Source organism: Cygnus olor, chromosome 20 (assembly GCF_009769625.2).
Source record: "Cygnus olor isolate bCygOlo1 chromosome 20, bCygOlo1.pri.v2, whole genome shotgun sequence".
Taxonomy (NCBI): domain Eukaryota; kingdom Metazoa; phylum Chordata; class Aves; order Anseriformes; family Anatidae; genus Cygnus; species Cygnus olor.
Genome location: NC_049188.1, coordinates 3972501 through 3989731, shown reverse-complemented (window position 1 = coordinate 3989731; position 17231 = coordinate 3972501). Strand labels below are relative to the sequence as shown.

Below are 17231 nucleotides of genomic sequence, written 5' to 3'. Positions count from 1 at the left end.
GGACAGATGGGTGGATGGATAGACGGACGGACAGAGGCAGACACATCCCAGGGAGAGGCCAGTGAGCAGCTGAAAGCCCCACTGGGAGCAAATGGACGGGGCTGGGGTGCTCTAAATTGGATCCACCCTCTCCCAAATCTATTTCCAGCCCCAGGGAAACATGGAAACAAACCTCCTCTGAAGTTCCTGAGCTGGTACCGGTTGGGTCCTGGATGTAATTCCTGCTGGTTATTTCCCCAAACAGAGAGCTGGAGGTGATCTGTACCAAACCAAGGTGAAATCCACCCATTTGGAGAAGGGCAAATCCCACGTTTACTCACTGAAGCCTTGTTTTGAAGGTTTAGGCAGTACCTGGGGTATGCCCCGCTCCTCTGGGCCGGGCTGAGTCTCATTCATGGGAAAAATCGCCTTTAAAAAGGAATTGGTTGCCCCCATGGGATCACCAATGAACTCAATTAGACATAGTATGTTTGAAAAATAAAACTTCTTCAAGACAAAGTAAAATAATATTTTTAAAAAATCAGCAACAACCTTCTTCTAACCACAGAGTAACTATAAAGACCTTTTTAAAGAGCTCCATATTAAAATTTCTTGAATACATTATATATTAAATACAGTAACAACATTTCATGCAAGGTTTTCTGTACAAGTAGATCAGCTCAGTAGTATAACAATTCTGTACATTCCCATTGGTCTGGGGGCTCTGCTCATCTTCTTCAATGCTGGTGATGGAGAAAAGAAAGGAAGGATGACTTTTGGCACATACTGTCCAGAGAAAGATGCACTCTTGCCCACATGAAAGAGGAACAAGAAAAGCGCCGGAAGCTTTTAAGAGGCAAAAAAAGTAAAATAAAAACCCCAACAGGCAAAGAGCAAAATGCTATCCCAAAACCTGGCTCTAGTGCTGCCGCTTCCTCCAAGCTGGGATTTAAGAGAAAGCAAAGGCAGAAGTCCGGCTAGCCCGACACCGTCAGGAGGGATTACGGGGAAAAGCGAGGAAGGCAGGAGGGAGCCCTCGGGGGGCTGGAGAAGAAACCACCCCCGTCAGCTTCCCTGCTGGGTCCCCTCCTGGCCCCCAGCAGCAAAATCCCAGGAGGAAACACTCGAGCTGGTGCCCTACAAAAGGGAAGCCATGAAAACACCAGTCCCAGAGGAGGACTACGCTACGTCCGAGCATGCATTCACTGCCGGCTTGGGGGCAGCTCACCGGTGTCAAGGCTGTGCTGTCCCCTAAAGCAGAGAACACGAGCTCACGGCTCTCCCAAGATCTTAAGCTCTACACACTACTCCTGCCAGGGAAATAATTGAAAATCAACTGAGTGAAGGGAGCGTGGCCAGGAGCGAGCATCAGACATGAGGAAAGCCATTGGGCTCATCCCCGCGCTGTGCCTGGAGCGGGCACCTCTGCGGGAGGCTGGCTTTGACTTAGCCAGTGCAGGGGGGACGTCAGGGGGCATCGGGTGGAGGACGGGCAAGCTGCCACCTCGCTTTGGTGTGGGATGAACCTGAGAAGGAGCAGGGCTTTCCACGGCGCAGGGATCACGGACAGGGAGATCTCCAGCCTCCACCGAACACGCAGCTGTGAGAGCCTCAAGGCCACCGGCACCTGGCCTCACGACTACCTTCAGGCCATCACCGCATGCCCACCTTCCCATCCCTCCGGCTGGGCAGCGCACAGACCCCACAGCACCCTGGCGACCCCCCCGTGAAGGATGCCTTGACTGAGCTCGCTCCACCAGGGCAAAGATTTGAAAAAGGGGGTCTCAAATTTTGCAGGAAGAAATCCCCAAGGAAGAGCGTTGCGATGACCCTGTGGCCCATGTATAGCTCCATCCCCAAACCCTACGCCAGATGTCCAGTAATTGCACTGTTATGTACAGGAAAAAGAAAGCTACGAAACAAAACAAAAATTGGTATTTTTCTTTTCGACGATTCACCCGCATTTGTCTGGTAGTCGGACACATGCATGTCCTGCTGGCTTCTAGCGATGGTCACGCATGCAAGACTTCAGTCCGAGTTACAAGTTAGGGGTCCTTTAGCTAAGAGTGCCTCCTTCGTGTCGTTCATTTCTTGTCCTCTTCTCCTAAAACAAAGAAAAACGAGAGAAAAAGTATTGGCAGGGGGTTAGAAGCACAGCAGCTCCCCACTTCTGGTATCAATGGTTCCTTCCTGCTTGGGCTGTGCGAGGAGGAGGAGGATGGTCCCTGGGGGAAGAAGGGCTCAGTCTAGGGAAGAGGGACGAGCCAGAGGCAGGCAGCTGGGGACAGGATGGGACAGGATAGGATGGGATGGGACAGGCAGGATCCCTCGGTCTCGCCCCCAGGGAAAGCAGAGCAGGAGGCTCTGCTCTGCCTCCCCCGCTGCGTCCCACTGCCCATCCTGATGGATGGATGGATGCTGCTCAGCACTACGCATTTACACCCACGTACACCTCCAGGACAACGAGCAAGGACCAAGCTACCCATCGCACTTCTTGGCCCTGGAATTTTGCAGGCGCAGCTCTGTGATGCTAAATAAATCCATTTTCCTGCTCGGGAAACTGAGGCACAGCTAGCAGGTGAGACGGCTCCAGTCCATGGATGCTTAGCAGGAAGCACAGGAGCAAATCCAAAGCTTGGGACTGCCACAGCCCCAGGGCTGCCCTTCTCCTTCGGCCTGAGTTCATGGGAGCAGGCTGCAGACCTCAACTCACACCCACCTGATCCCCGATTTTCAAGCAGCCAAGAGCAGATGATGGAGGTGGGAGAAAACCAGCTGCAAAGTCTGTGCAGCAGAGCTACTTGCATTTATTTCCTTTTTCTTCTTTATTTCTTTATTTATTTTTTAAAGACAGCACTTCCTAAGAATTATACAATCCCTGCTCATGAATCTTTGGGCTGTATCCCTGTATCTCTCACCCCTGCACGTATCACCGATCACATCTCTGGTGGGCTGCTGCCACTGTGCCCTTGCCAACATGGGTCCTGCCTCAGCTTACAGCCAAGGAAATAAATAACAGGAGAGAAAGAAGGAAAAAACAGAACAAAAGGAAAAAACAACCACCAAAAAAAAAACAAAAAAGCTTTTCCTCAACTTCTGCCAGAATACCTTTCCAGCGCTGGCTGCAGGATGGGCCCTTTGCATCCCGAGAAGAAACGGATCCCATCAGCAGCGTCCCCCGGGTTGACCTGGCACCGTGCGGAGCAAGGCGGGGATGCTGCTGGAGCCCGGGGCTTGTGCTAAACCATTGCAAAACTCCCAACCCCTCTGCTCCGAGTTGCAGGGGCATTTCAGGCAGCTGGGTAGCAGGCAGTTACTTGCCAGCCGCATCACTTCCCCCAGCTGCTTTATTTCACAGCACGGGTGTGCAAAGAGGCAGGCGCTGGGCAGGGATGGGGGCAGGAAGGGGACCCAGCTGCAGTGCCAACAGCAACCGTTTAACCACAGCCTCGGACCCCTAAACCTCAGCTGATGCTCTTGGAAATGTTCCTGCAAGCAACACCCCCGGCACACAGCGTTTCTGTAAGAACTGAAGCCAGAAACGGGCCTGGCACCTGCACAGGGCCAGTGGGACCCTGTCCCTTGCTGAGGGCTCTGCCCCGGGGACACGCTGTGGGGGCTCAGGACCACTCACATGGGGTGCTCACAATGTGCTCACACCCATCTGGATCCTGCCTCTCACCCCCACGTCCTTAAACTCCTGCAAATCTGCATCCAGCCTCCGGCAGCTCGGCTCCTCCGAGATCTGCTCTGCGCCAGGCGAGGCTCTGGGGCTGTCCCCTCGCTTTTGGCTTTACTCAGTGTGCTCCTGAAAGGGGCGATGCAGGAGGGACGCAGCCCAGCACCGATCCCTCCCTCCACCCAGGGAACTGCTGCAGCTGCAGGGCTCTAAAAATCGCACAGACCCTGCTGCAGTGGGGGAACCCACAGCAGAGACCTCAGAAGAAAGGGAAACAGCCCCCATCCCTGCCAGCTCCCTTTTGCAATGCCGGGGCAGCGGCACCACGCGCTTCCCTCCACTCTTCTGTTTCTAAAGTGTGTGCACACATGCCAAAAAAAAAAAAATAGGGAAAAGAACCCAAAGCAAGGCAGCAGAGCCATAAAACCCCATCCAGAGAGACTCACGCACTGAAAGGTGCAGCACTGACATCCCGTGCACACACACTACCCTACAAGGGCACGCCAGGATGCTCGGGGCGCTCGCTGCGCCCCCGCAGCAGGGACAACTCCAGGGAAAACGGGGGCTGCGGCAGCCCCTGGGCTCCCGAGGGAGTTTTAGGGACTGTAACTGTCCCCAGGGTGGGTACACGTGGGGTCTTGCTGTGGCTTTTTTGTGAGCAGACACGGAGATATCGGTCCCTGCAGCTTTTGGGCTGGCTGTGATTCAGGCTGTGATGCAGAGCACCGGTGGCAGGGACAGTGGCACGCTCACACGGCATGGCCTCCTCTGCCAAGCGCCCTCCTGTCGGAGGGACTCAGAGCACAAGGATGCCCCGGGCTTTGCAGATACGAGGGGCCCAAATCTCCCGTGGAGGTGGTGGGGACACACACAGGTGCAAGGAGCACGGTGTCACCACCAGGGAGGGGACAGGCACCCACTGGGGACAGGCAGCCGGTGGCACAGCCGCTACCTTGCAGATCCTGTGAAATCAGCCAGGAGCATCACCAAAGAGCTGTGTAAGTGCCACAAAAAAAGCCAAGGTGCTCCTCAGGCAGGGGATCGCCTCGCTGCCTCAGCGGAACTGTCCCCAAAAGCGCTGCAGGGGTGCTGGGGTTTTCAGGAGCAGCACCGCTGCCATGGGCAGCTGCCGAGGGAAGCACCCGCTTTTTGACTGCCCCGGCTTTTATCACGGCACAGATGAGCCCCTGCCATGGCTGTGCTTCCAGGCTTGGAGCCAGTGCCTGCAGTTTGTACCTCCTGAAACCCACTCGGACAAGAGACTTCTGCAAGATCCCAGCACAGATGCCTGGAAACCTCCCTTTTGCACACCGCAGGGCTCACGAAGAGCAACACCCTTAAGCAGCAAATACCAAAAACACTGGGGCAAGAGGTTGTGCCACGTCCTGGTGCCAGGAGCAGAAACCTCCAAGGGCCAGAGGTGGATGCGGGCAGCGACCCGCACCCTGCCTGTGAGATGGAAGCGACCTGGGGCTGGGGAGAGGAACACAATACACAGAGACCACGATGAAAACCGTGAACCTCAGCTTCCTGCAGCTTCAAGGACAAGAAAAACCCAGTGTAATGGAAACACTGCTTATCTCAGTCTGATCAATGAAGAAACTTTTCCATGCAAAACCCGAATCAGCAGAACCCACAGCTAAATATTTGCACCCGCCAAATGACCGCCCTTGGCCACCCCTTGGGTTTTGGCCTCTCTGCTGGCAGCTGCAGGACGTCCCAGGCTGGAGACCGTCCCCGAGCCCTGCCCCGCAGAGGGCTCAGACTGGCCCAAACTCCACGCCACCTTCACCCAGATGTGCTCTGGGTCCCCCCTCGACACGACCAAGGTTTGGCAGGGGGATCAGACCCCAGTGGACGCCCACCCTTGCTCTGGAGTCCTGCAGGTTTTCAACTGGTGCTCCCCGCTCCACGTGTTTCTTACTGTCCTGAGAATGCCTGGTAAAAAAAACCACAACACCACATTTAAAAGTGGCTTTTTTCTTCTTTTTTTAAAGAACATATCTGCCCGGAGGAATTAGGATGATGCAGGATTTTAATGATTTCTTTCAAATGAGATGATTTAAGCATGATTTTGCCCCATAGCCACGACTGAGTAGCTGCATCCAAACCCTTGTGGGATGAGACAGAGCGAGCCGCGAGCATGTGCATGCTGTGACCGAGGGGATGAGGGTGCTCAGAGGAGCCAGCACTGCAGGAGCAAGGCCCGGGGGGGGTGGGCAGAAGCAGGGAATACTCCAGGCTGCTGTGACGGGCTTCAAAAGGATCGCACCTTCTCCAGAAACCGCCTCCAGACACCCCGCTACGCTCAGAGCTGGGCTGACAGAGCTAATGCAAAGCCCCTCCTCCAACAGCGCTGGGTTGTTATAAAGGAACACAAAGTGTGGGAGCAAGAAACACTCATCCCCGGCTCACAGATGGCGGAGCGAGGACCAGGGGCATGCATGGATGAGGCAGCCAAGAACTGAACCAGCTCTCCTACGTCCCAGCCCAGTGCCACGCCGTCATTGCTGCTACACGACAACACATGCCTGGCTGATGCAAAGCATCTAGCAGCCCATCAAAAGAAGCAACAATTGAATAAAAATAACCCAGAAACGCTTTCCATCTGGTCGGTAAAGGCAAGAGCACCTCCATCTCTCAGCAGAGCCTGGCAGGATGCTGCTGTTGGCACCCCCAGTGCACTGGGACCCGGCGAGGGGCAGTGCCACCAGTCTGCAGTGTTTTCCTGCCTGCAATCATTCCCCATCCATCCTCTAAAATGCCCCAGATCCCTCCTCGGCAGGGCTGACCGCACCTGCCTTTAGCCCCAAAATGCAAGAATGGCTTCAGACAGTTTGCATGGGTTATTGGTAGAAGGCGAAGGCAAAAGAAGAGGAATTGCTAGGATAATGGTCGCTTAAGGGGGGGGAAAAAAAGCCTTGGAGCAAGGCGACGATGTGGAATGACCGCCAGCCCCTGCTCAGGTTGCTAATCTCTCCCCTGGCTGCTACACTCACCCCACAGGCAAGGATGGGATTTTCCTGCCTTTCTCCCCACTGCTGTCCCCTGTCAGGTAGCAAAAGGTGGGGGACAGTAAAAAACACCTTTAAAAATGAAAAAAGAAGTCTGGTTTTGTAGCGAGGGGCCACCCTGTAGCAGGCGCAGTGCTGCTCAGCAGCCCCATGGCCCTGAAAGTTTAACTCAGCCCAGAAATCACCCACAGCAGCATTTTTTTGCAAGAAATGAAAGAAGAGGATGATGTCATCCTCTCAGCGGGCTGTCTAAACACACGCTGTGATTTATGGCACATGGGAACCACTGCCCCAGTGCAAACGGGCTCCCACCGTGCGTGCCCTGTGCCAGACCCCAGTGGCAGCCCCATTAAAACCAGTTTACACAGTGCCACAGCTCCCACTTGGTCTTAAAACAGACATGGCAACATGAGACAGGGACAGCCACAGAAGGGTGGAAAAATCAAGGGAAAAAAATGAAGGATTCCTGTTGGAAACCAGTATTGGACTCCTTTTGCTTTAAAGGAAGGGATCCAGTTCCCCAAGGTTCAAGAGGAGCTGGATAAACACGCATGGCAGATTTATCTGTTGTTCCAGCTCCCGGGGAGCATTTCCAGCAGACCTGAGCATCAACTGCTCTGCCTGGCGTGGCAGCTGGGGAGGAAGGGGGTTGGAGGAAAAGGCCCTTTTTGGCAGCTGGGAAAGCGGGGTGCAGGGACGTGCAGGCACAGACACCACATCAGCAGGGGGCACGGGTGAGGCGCCCACCAGGCCATCACCTGCCCAAGCAAAGCGCCATGGAGCCAGCAGCCAAGCACCATGCAGACCCTGCTCACCGTCCAAGTGGTTGCGGGACAGGTACTTGAGTCCTTCATCGAGCAGGATAACGGGCAGGGAGATTTTCAGCACCACCACCCACTGCGGCCAGCTCAGGGGGGTGACCTGGAAGATGAGCTGCGAGGCAGAAAAGGATTTGACGTGTTAATAAGGAAGGAGACGGGATTTCCTTTTGTTTAAAAGACTAGCTTCTGTCGCATGACACAGATTGAGAAAAAAATTGTCCCAGGCACAAGGATGGATTTCTTCAAGAAATGATCCCAAGAAGGGTCAAAAATGATGCCCCTCACTTCTCCCTCCCATGGGAAAAGTGAAGCACAAGCTAGGACAGGGTGCACATGGTCATGCAGGTGCTCAGCAGCAGCACAAGGGAGAATGCCAGCTCCTGGGAGCAGTGACTCTCTCGATGTCACACACCCTTGGGAATTAATCGAGATTGGACTGCAAAGGGAGGCGATGCCTCCAAAAGGGGCTGAGCCACCTCCTGGAGGTAGCTACACAGCTTCGCCTTGACTGGAAGGAGAGCATCTGACTTGTTGGGGCTTGGTGACTCCCGGTCCCTGCGCTGGTTTGAGTCACAGGACCTGGCCCCGAGGGCACTCCAGACCCCAAGAAGACGTCCTCGCCTGCAAGCAGAGCCTCCAGACCCCAAGAAGATGTCCTCGCCTGCAAGCAGAGCCCCCAGGCTGCACGCGGAGATGGCACGGGGTACTCACGGGCATGGGCTTGACGTAGAGGATGAAGAAGTGCAGAGCCATGGACATGACGATGGCCCCCAGCAGCCAGATGTTGAGCCACGGGGGCATCCGCAGCAGTGACTGGTTCTCAGAGACACTGCGAAAGCAAGGGTACAGTGTTGGTGCAAAAAGCCTCCTGGTCCCCACACAGCCCAGCTCCTTGCTCTTCCAGGCTGTTCAGCTTCAGGCTTTGCCATCATTTGGATCCAGACACCCAACAGAATGGCTCTGCTGAGCCAAAACAAAGCCCTTGGCCACTGACAGATGCCTCAAGAGCCCCTACAAGAAATGGGTTGTGTGCAGCACAATCCTGTGACCTCCCCACCTGTTCAGAGCGTTGCACATCTCGATCGTCACCAGCACGGACAGAGCCATTGTGGTCGGGTATCGGGACTCGAAGATTTCACAGTCAACTCCTTCGAAGATGGGGTTGTCCTCGGTGCACCTCATGAAGTTCCTCTGCCAGCACAGGAAACCGCTCGTAAGGAGCTGGTGGTAGGGGAAGGCAGGAAAGGGGAGGAAGGAGGCGACTGCTTGCGGGCAGCTGGGGAACTTTATCAGGGCCACCATTAGACATCCCACAGTTCGGAACAATTGACGAAATGTCCTCAGCTTCTGTGTGCTGTGGCTGCATCATGGCTTAGAGATTTTCATGGGTGGTTAATAGGGTGCTTGGGCACACACACGTCTCCAGCAAAAACCCTTTTCCACTGCACATCACATTGGGGTGAGTTGGCACACAGTTTCCCACTACCCCATTCAGAGATGGCAATGCAATAACTGACCCCGTTCAATGTGGGTTTGGGACCACTTTTAGCTTCTTGGGATCAATTTTCCCCCCCATGCTAGTCGCTAACAGAAGCGAGGCTGGAAACAAGGCCCTGAGGGGGTAAATTTCTTTCCTGAACGATTTTTCCATCAGGAAGGTGGGAACGTCACAGCTACAGACAAATGGAGGCAGGGGAAGACCCCAACTCACCAGCTGATGAAAGGAGACCTGCGGCCCCTCGGCATCATACAGGAACCACCAGGTAGCTGCGCCCACTGTGGCCAGTCCCACGTACACTGTGGCCAAGAGAGAGATCCCTCAGCTGGAGCCCCCACCACGGCCCCCCCCCCCCAGCCTCATCCCCCGCCCGCCGGGGCTCACCTCCAATGGCCAGGTAGCGAAAAAAGAGCCAGCCGCTGATGAGGGGCTCCTTGGGGTTGCGGGGCAGCTTGTCCATAATGTCCAGGTCCGGGGGGTTGAAGCCCAGCGCGGTGGCCGGCAACCCGTCCGTCACCAGGTTCACCCACAGCAGCTGCACGGGGATGAGGGCCTCGGGCAGGCCCAAGATTGCCGTCAGGAAGATGCTGCAGGTGGAAAGCACCAGAAGCTGAGTTAGGCGAGCTCCGGGGACAGCCAGAGAAAGTGTGTGGTGTGAGGGGAGAGCAAGCAGGAACACCAAGTCCAAATGAACATTCATGCAAAGCTCTGAGGATGAATTTGTGACCCCCAAGTCAGCAGCCTGCAAGCCTGGGCTGAGTTTTGCAGCTATGATTATTTTTGCTGGTAAAATGCGCTTTGAAGCTGAAAGGAAACCATTGAGCTCCTCCCTGCAGCCACACATTCCCAGTACAAACATCCCCAACACACACGCAGAGGGTGGGGAAGCCCTGGCACAGGCTGCCCAGACAGCTTAGGGATGTCCCATCCCTGGACGTGTTCAAGGCCAGGCTGGATAAGGCCCTGAGCAACCTGGTCTGGTGGGTGGCTTCCCTGCCTATGGCAGGGGGTTGGAACTAGATGATTTTTGAGGTCCCTTCTGACCCAAGCCATTCTACGATTCTATGAAATGCAAGGGCAAAAGATGCTTGAGCTCTCCCTGCCCTCTGCAGGGCTGCACCCGCGCTGCAGGGGATGGCACAGAACGGCCAGCAGGGACAGGGACAGGACCTGGTGAGGAGGGCATTGGTGCCACCCGGTGCCACCACCCTACACGCAAACACCTGCACCCACCTCAGGTATCCAAACCCACGTCCCCATCGCTGCTCCCTGGCATGAGGTGCTCACCAAACGACCTCCCCGACGTTGGAGGAGATGAGATAGCGGATGAACTGCTTCATGTTGTTGTAGATGGCCCTGCCCTCCTCCACGGCCGACACGATGGTGGAGAAGTTGTCGTCCGAAAGCACCATCTCAGCAGCCGACTTGGCGACGGCCGTGCCGGACCCCATGGCGATGCCGATCTCAGCTTTCTTCAGGGCTGGGGCATCGTTAACGCCATCACCCGTCTGCATGGAGCCGTAATTAAAGGGGTGCGAGGGAAGGGGCTGGGCAGGGAGGAGGAGGCCAGGGACTCACCATGGCAGTGATCTCGTGGAAGGACTGCAGGTACTCGACGATGCGGGACTTGTGCGCCGGCTCCACGCGGGCGAAGCAGCGGGCGTCGCGGCACGCCTGACGCTGGGCCTCAGGGGGCAGCTCGTCGAACTCCCGGCCCGTGTAGGCCTTGCCGGCCACGTCCTCATTCTCCGAGAAGATGCCGATGCGGCGGCAGATGGCCACCGCTGTGCCCTTGTTGTCGCCGGTGATCATGATGACGCGGATGCCGGCCTTGCGGCACATCTCGATGGAAGAGGTGACCTCCTTGCGGGGGGGGTCCAGCATCCCCACGCAGCCTACGAAGGTCAGGTTGGTCTGGGGGAGGACAGCACAGACCACATTAAACCCCAAGAGAATGCAGCCACATCCCTCTGCACCATGAAACCGTCCCAGGCATAGCGATCCCAGGGCACTTGGGGACTTCTCAGGGGAGGAAACCCCTGGGACATGTCCTGTCAATGGATGCACCCCATAATCCCAACGCAAGGGGATGCTCCCACCTCCTCCAGTGCTCCTCACATGTTTCTACTCTGCTCCCATCCCTCCTGGAGGTCCCCAGACCCCTCTTGGCAACCACCCCCATAGGGATGAACACCCGATGGGACGGCGCCATTGGCTTTGGGATCAGCCTCACTGCATGCAGCTCTGCAACAGGGTTTGCAGAGAAAGAGCTAAGCTACCTCACCACCCGGCACCACTGGGGAAACCAAGGGAGAAAACACTGCTGGGGCAGCTGGAAGGGGGTGGGAGTACTTTGGGAATAAGGAGAAAAGCCCCTGGTGCCAGCCAGTCACTGCCTACCTCGTAGTGGATGAAGGCGGTGGAGTCGTGGAGCTGCATGGTCTCCCTGCGGACAGGCGAGTCATGGGTGGCCAGGGCCAGGCAGCGCAGCGTGTCGATGCCCATGCCCCAGTCCCGGATCCGGCTCAGGATCTTCTCCCGCACCGGGGCGGTCAGCGGGACCCGGGCCGTGCCCACGCGGACATGGGTGCAGCGCTCAATCACGCTTTCCGGGGCGCCCTGCGGAGGAGCGGGGGGCTCAGGAGGTGCCTGCTGGGGGGTCACTGCTGGTCCCTCACTCTCATCACCCCAGCACAAAGAACCTTTGTGTACAGGGGATAAATCCTGCCACGTGCAGAGCAACACCCCCTGCGTGCGAGCCTGGGAGCAAAGTGTGAACAAGGGATGGACACTACGGGAATACGAGCCCGGAGATGGTGCATCCCCTGCCAGCACTGCACCAAGGGGCAGGGAGGCACAATATTTGGGAAAAAGAAGGAAATCTCCCCAAATGTGAGCACGCATGCATCCTGGCAGCACGGCGCACTAGATGGCAGCCTTGACACGAGCACACGGCCGGGAAGGACGAAGCCATATCGGGTGGCTTGGGATCTGCTCCGTGGGGATCAGCCTCGCTCCTGCCAGCCCCCCCGGCTGCCCACGATGCTCCTACCCTGCTGTCCCCAAAGGGGTGAAGGCAGGAGGGCCCTGCCAAAAATACGTGCGGGTGCTTGCAATGCCTTTGTGATTTAGGAAAACACATCCTTTAGCACCACAGCATCTCACCCTGTCCCTTTTTGACCCTGGCAAAGGTTCCCCTTTCAGATGACACTGGCAATCCTTCCATTACTCCCCTTAAAATAGGGGAACAGGATGGCAACTCCACTCGACCCCAACCCGACCCGGAGTACAGAGATCACCCCAAAGGTCTCCGGGTGGGAACACCAGGACACAAAGCTGCTCAGAGGCAGCGGAGTGTAATTCCTGCTGCACCTCCCCTGCTCCTTTCTCTTGGGAAGAAAATGCCCTTTAAGAACTATTTTATTTCTGGTTCCAGTGGAAAGCTGAACCCTTTGGGTATTGCTGGTGTCCGCAGGGTCCAGGCATAAAAACGAGAGCCTGACTTTTGGACTGGGGCAGCTCCCCTGCCCCCCGGAACCAGGATGCTCAGAGGTTTTCCTCCCTCTAAACCCTTTTACTTAGTTCTTTTATTTTTTTCCCCCCATTGTTTCTGCAAAGACTCCCCCCTCCCTGGCCACACCACTTTACCCGCTGGTTAAACACATAGCAAGGCAGGAAACAGACCCCAGAAAGCACCAAAACCTGCTGGGGTGAGCACCAAAACCTGCTGGGGCAGGCACAGGGACCTCGTCCCTACCTTGACAAACATCTTGCTGCCGGCAGAGTTGTGGCCAGGGCTGGTGGGCGTGCAGTACACCGACATGGACTTGCGGTCGCGGGAGAACTCCAGGGTGCACTCCTTCCTCATCAGCTGCTTGATCACCTGCAGGGACAGTACGGCGCTGAGTCGGGACGGCTGGGGGGCTGCCGCAAAGCAGAGAGGTAGGGGGCCCTTCCCCACCCGCCGGGTGGAAAATCCCTCACCCGGGCGGTACCTCAAGGTCTGCACAGTGAGGGCTGTGTTGGCAGGCAAGGCAGGGTGCACACACACATGGGCAGGGGCATGCCGACCGGCTTGTGCACCCTGACGCCCCAAAAGCCAGGCTCTGCTATTCCAACATTATTAGTTTTGGAAGTCAAACGCACAACAAAACAGCAGCCAGTCCTTGTCAGACCGATCCCCTTCATGCACCCACATCAGCATCGCGGCAGCTGAGCCAGCTCCTGGAAGGATGCTCCCAAAAAAGCCATTTAGAGAGCATTTGAGGCCAATTTGAATTATTTTCTGGTGAGGGGAGCAGGGATGCTGATGCCTACCTTGCTCGTTGGACTCTGCGTGGCTGCACTGTTTGTGCAATTATTATTTTTTGTTGCTAGGAGGGTACGTATCATTTGCGACTGGACACAAACAGCTGTTTGCACAGGACTTTTACAGCTACTTACATCTCAATAAGTCAGCAAAGGGGTCAAAAAAAGAGCTTTTGTGGCAAAACCTTGCAAGTTCAAAGTTAAAAGGACACAGCCCTCCTTGTGATGCTGTGCGCAGGAGTGAGGTGGGCAGAGAGATGCGCAGGGAGATGTGCTGTGGTTAATCATGCAAGAAGGGGGATGCTGGCGCCTGCATTTGCTGTCTGTGGATACCGCAGGCAGGCAGAGAGGCCAAAAACCAGCACAGGAGCAAACGGGGATGAACGCAGCGAGCACACGAGGCCGGGAGAGGCAGAGCGAAAGCGCCACGTAACGAAGCAGCTACCGGATTGCCAACAGATGGGAAACTCCATTTTCCTCCTCAAAAAGCAGTCCAGGGATTTATGACAACCTGCTTGGACCTATCCACGGGGCAAGCGGCACAACCGAGCGCCCTTCCTTTGAGCAAGCAAAGACGTGAAGAGACCTAGCAGCATGACACCAAATCCAGCTGGGAAACCAAGTGCGTCTTCACCAGGAGGACAGAGAGACCCCGGCGAGCCGGAGCAGCCAGCAGTGGAGGTTCACATGAAAACCAGAGGTGTTTCCCAGAGCAAGTCCCAGGGGTGGCAGTGGGGTTTGGGTTGAGACCTCAGGGTCAGTACAAACCGGGCACCTGAGGATTTACTGAGGCTCATCCCCCCATCAGTCCAGCAATAGCACCTTTGTGCCCGATCTGTCCCTTTTTCAACCCAAGTGGCCACAGCTCATCCCCAAGCCCTCCCTCCCTCCCTCCCTGCTCACCGAATTGCAGGCATTGGCTCGCTCCACCTTGGAGAGTTTGCTGGTGTCGGTGTCGAAGACGTTCATCTTTTCCACCAGGCACGTCAGGGCTGTTTCAGTGGCTTCCCCCACCTTCTCGTAGACTTTTTTTGACTGGAGAGCAGGGAAAAAAACAAACAGAGCTCAAGCTTCAGAGCACGGCCCCATATCACATCTCCAACCCAGGACGCTGTCACTTGCCGGGTCATCCCGGAGCACCGTCCCCATGCAGGGAGGACAGGCTGAGGGTTAAACCCCGGGGATGGAGACCAGAAGGTGCCATGTCACGTTCGCAGCATCCCTGCTAAGGATGGGCTGTGCTTGAGGGCATGAGGACTTGCTTGAGGGCATCCATCATAAGAGGCAAATCTCCACTGATTTTACCCCAAAAAGGCACAAAGGGAAGGGAAAAGCAGGTCAGGAGCCCGTAGTGACCCGGCCCCACACACCTCGTTGTAGTCCAGCGAGGAATCGTTGCAGAGCGCGCAGATGGTGGCCAGCTCCACCAGCCCGTCGTACTGCCCGCACCACACCGGCTGCTCGTCCTTCAGGCTGCAGGAGGAAAGCAACGGCTCAGAGCCTGATGCTTCACCCGGCCACGCGACAAATACTGCTTAGCTTCTCCCCACATAGCCTGAGTAAAATATTCTGCAGAGAGGGGGAAAGAGCCTACGTAAGGCTCAGGGCACGGTGATAAACGCTGGGGCTCTCGTTTTGTGCTTTAAGAAATGGGGCAGGACTAGGTGCCAATAGACACACTGAGCAAATCAACTCCTGAAATGCCCCACAATAAAAGGGGCTGCGGAGGAATGGTAAGGACTGACAGCAACCTTTTACAGACCTCCAGCTCCCCCTGGGTCACTGACTGGCTGGCTGTGAAAGTGACGGACCAGCAAAGAGGCAAAAAACATCACAGGGTCTCCAAGCGCTCTGTGTCCGGAGGAGCTGCAGGACCTGCAGCGTGTCCCTTCTCCTCCCTGCTCCGTGGAGGGCACCCAAGGGAGACAAATTTCACAACAGCATCGCTGGGGCTGTTTCTGAGCAGGCAACAAAACGTTGCCTCAGGTAAGGGCTTCAGAAGCAGCAGCCCTGTGCTATGTACAGGAGCACAAACGTGTCTGGAAGCAAGCAGCACTGAAGTTGGATGCTCCTCCTTGCCTGCCTGCTGCCCAATGCTGGAAACAGCCGCGGAGATTTTCAGGGGAAGCGAAAAATGATCCGGGCTCGAGGAGAGGTAACTGCAGGTTAGGGCTGTGCAAACCCAGCCGCTCGCCCGCTCGCTGGAAAAATAATTTGTCAGGCATTTATTAGGATCAGTTTATTCCACTGCTGGTTCCCAATGGAAAGAACATTTTGGAGCCCTTCTTACAGCTCGGGAGCGGAAAACAGGGAGCGGCCAAGAAAATCTGAAAAATCTGTTTGCACAGGGACGAAAGCACTTTGGGCTGCATTTTGGTGTTTGAGAAAGCAGAAACATTTGGGATGTTTTTTGCGGTGTGTGATGCCCTGGAGAGGGCTGGGAAGGGATGGGGGAACGTGCCTGTTGCTGTCTGTCCTTGCCTGGAGCTGGGTTGGACCCACGCTGGGAAAGGCATTGGCCAAAGTGCTGCTGCCCCGGTGCCGTGAAAGAACCCGAAAAAAGCGTCACTGCAGCTGCAGAGGGGACCAGACCCCAGCACAGCTCCTTGGTCCTTATTTAACTGAAATGCAATGATTAATACCAACTTATGACCTGGCTCACTTTTTAATGGAGATTCTTACTGAAGGATCAAATTGGCTTTATAAATATCCATGAAATTAAGTCTGAGGCTAGGGTGAAGTGCAGCCGCTGCGCAGCTCAGCCGAGGGGAGCACAGCAAGGATGCGTCAGGAGGCATCTCCCCACGCCAGGTAGAAAACCTGGGGAGTGCAGAGAAGCTTTTTGCCTCCCCCAGATCCTCCCTGGATTCCCTGCACTGATTTCATCTTCTCCTGGGAAAAATAACCATGGTCCCTAAAACGCATAGCTCCTTCCCGGAGGGATGCAGCGGGGGCAGAAGGGTGCCCGATTTGACCCACAGACAAGCTCAAAACAGGCTGGGGAAGCTCTGATGAGAGAGGCAACAGCTGAAAACGGCTTCTCCCAGCTGCCACCGAAAGTGAGGAGCACAAGGAGCAGCCACCCTATGCTTGCAAGCCCAACATGGCTGAAAACCAGTGCCCAGCTGGGGTTTCCATGTGCAGTTCTCAGTGTGGCTGTGAACTGGGCAAAAGCCCAGATTTCTCCCAGCCACAAGGAGTGAGGCTGGGGTCCCCCCGGCGTGGCCACCAGCTCAGCCCTGCCCCATGTCCCCACGGCGGGGACCGTACTCACATCTGTCCCTCGGGGGCGTAGGTGGAGCCGGTGATGCTGAACTCGTGCAGGCTGCACTGGGTGCCCTCCACCTTCTCCATAATGAACATCTGCAAGGGGGACAGGCGGACACGCAGCGTTAGGTGGCGATTTTTGGGTGCCCACCGCTCCCCAAATCCTCCCAGCTTTCACGCCCGCCTCATCCAGCGATTCCTGCCTGTCGCAGAGGAGCGGAGCCAAGCCAGCTTCTTAGCAGCCACCTCTGCTTTTCTCGGAGCAGGGGTCACATCCCTCCTCCTGCCCCAGGAAGGGAAGGATCAGGCCAGCTGCAAGCTTCGGGACTGGGCTCCCCGCACCACCCCCTCTCCAGCCAGCTCCCAGCCACCGGCTCACCCGGCACGCTCCTGGGGTTACGGCCCGGTTAATAAAGCCCCGGGGAGTTGTAAAAGTCCCACACGCTCCAATTTTAGTGATTTTTGCCTTTCAAATGCCTTCCAGGCACTCCCTTGCCATTACAGTGAGAGCAATGAAACAAATAAAAAATGAAAATGTCATAAAAATCCACCTCTCCCCAAACTCCCCTCGGCTCTGTCCCAGCACATCCCATGCTGTGGGGGAGCTCCCGGCACCAGCAGTGCCGTCGGCATCACCTCCAGCACCAGCAGCACCCGACCCAGCC

The 17231-nt window shown here is 56.1% G+C and overlaps 1 protein-coding gene across 3 annotated transcripts in view; it reads right to left on the bottom strand.

Annotated features, from left to right (window-relative positions):
* Window positions 1–340: 340 nt before the first annotated feature.
* ATP2A3 (ATPase sarcoplasmic/endoplasmic reticulum Ca2+ transporting 3) overlaps window positions 341–17231 on the bottom strand; it is a 45099-nt gene continuing 28208 nt past the window's right edge. For 2 of the 3 annotated variants that reach the window (XM_040532101.1, XM_040532103.1), the window contains exons 9-22: window positions 16574–16662; window positions 14670–14772; window positions 14203–14334; window positions 12749–12874; window positions 11392–11610; window positions 10570–10905; window positions 10279–10499; window positions 9376–9578; window positions 9205–9290; window positions 8551–8684; window positions 8205–8322; window positions 7488–7605; window positions 5524–5596; window positions 341–2083 (exon numbers count right to left, since the gene is read on the bottom strand). In XM_040532101.1, the coding sequence (XP_040388035.1) occupies window positions 2008–2083; window positions 5524–5596; window positions 7488–7605; window positions 8205–8322; window positions 8551–8684; window positions 9205–9290; window positions 9376–9578; window positions 10279–10499; window positions 10570–10905; window positions 11392–11610; window positions 12749–12874; window positions 14203–14334; window positions 14670–14772; window positions 16574–16662 (2034 nt within the window). In that variant the 3' untranslated portion in view covers window positions 341–2007. The remainder of the gene's footprint in view (window positions 2084–5523; window positions 5597–7487; window positions 7606–8204; window positions 8323–8550; window positions 8685–9204; window positions 9291–9375; window positions 9579–10278; window positions 10500–10569; window positions 10906–11391; window positions 11611–12748; window positions 12875–14202; window positions 14335–14669; window positions 14773–16573; window positions 16663–17231) is intronic. The other variant, XM_040532102.1, reaches the window with a different exon arrangement.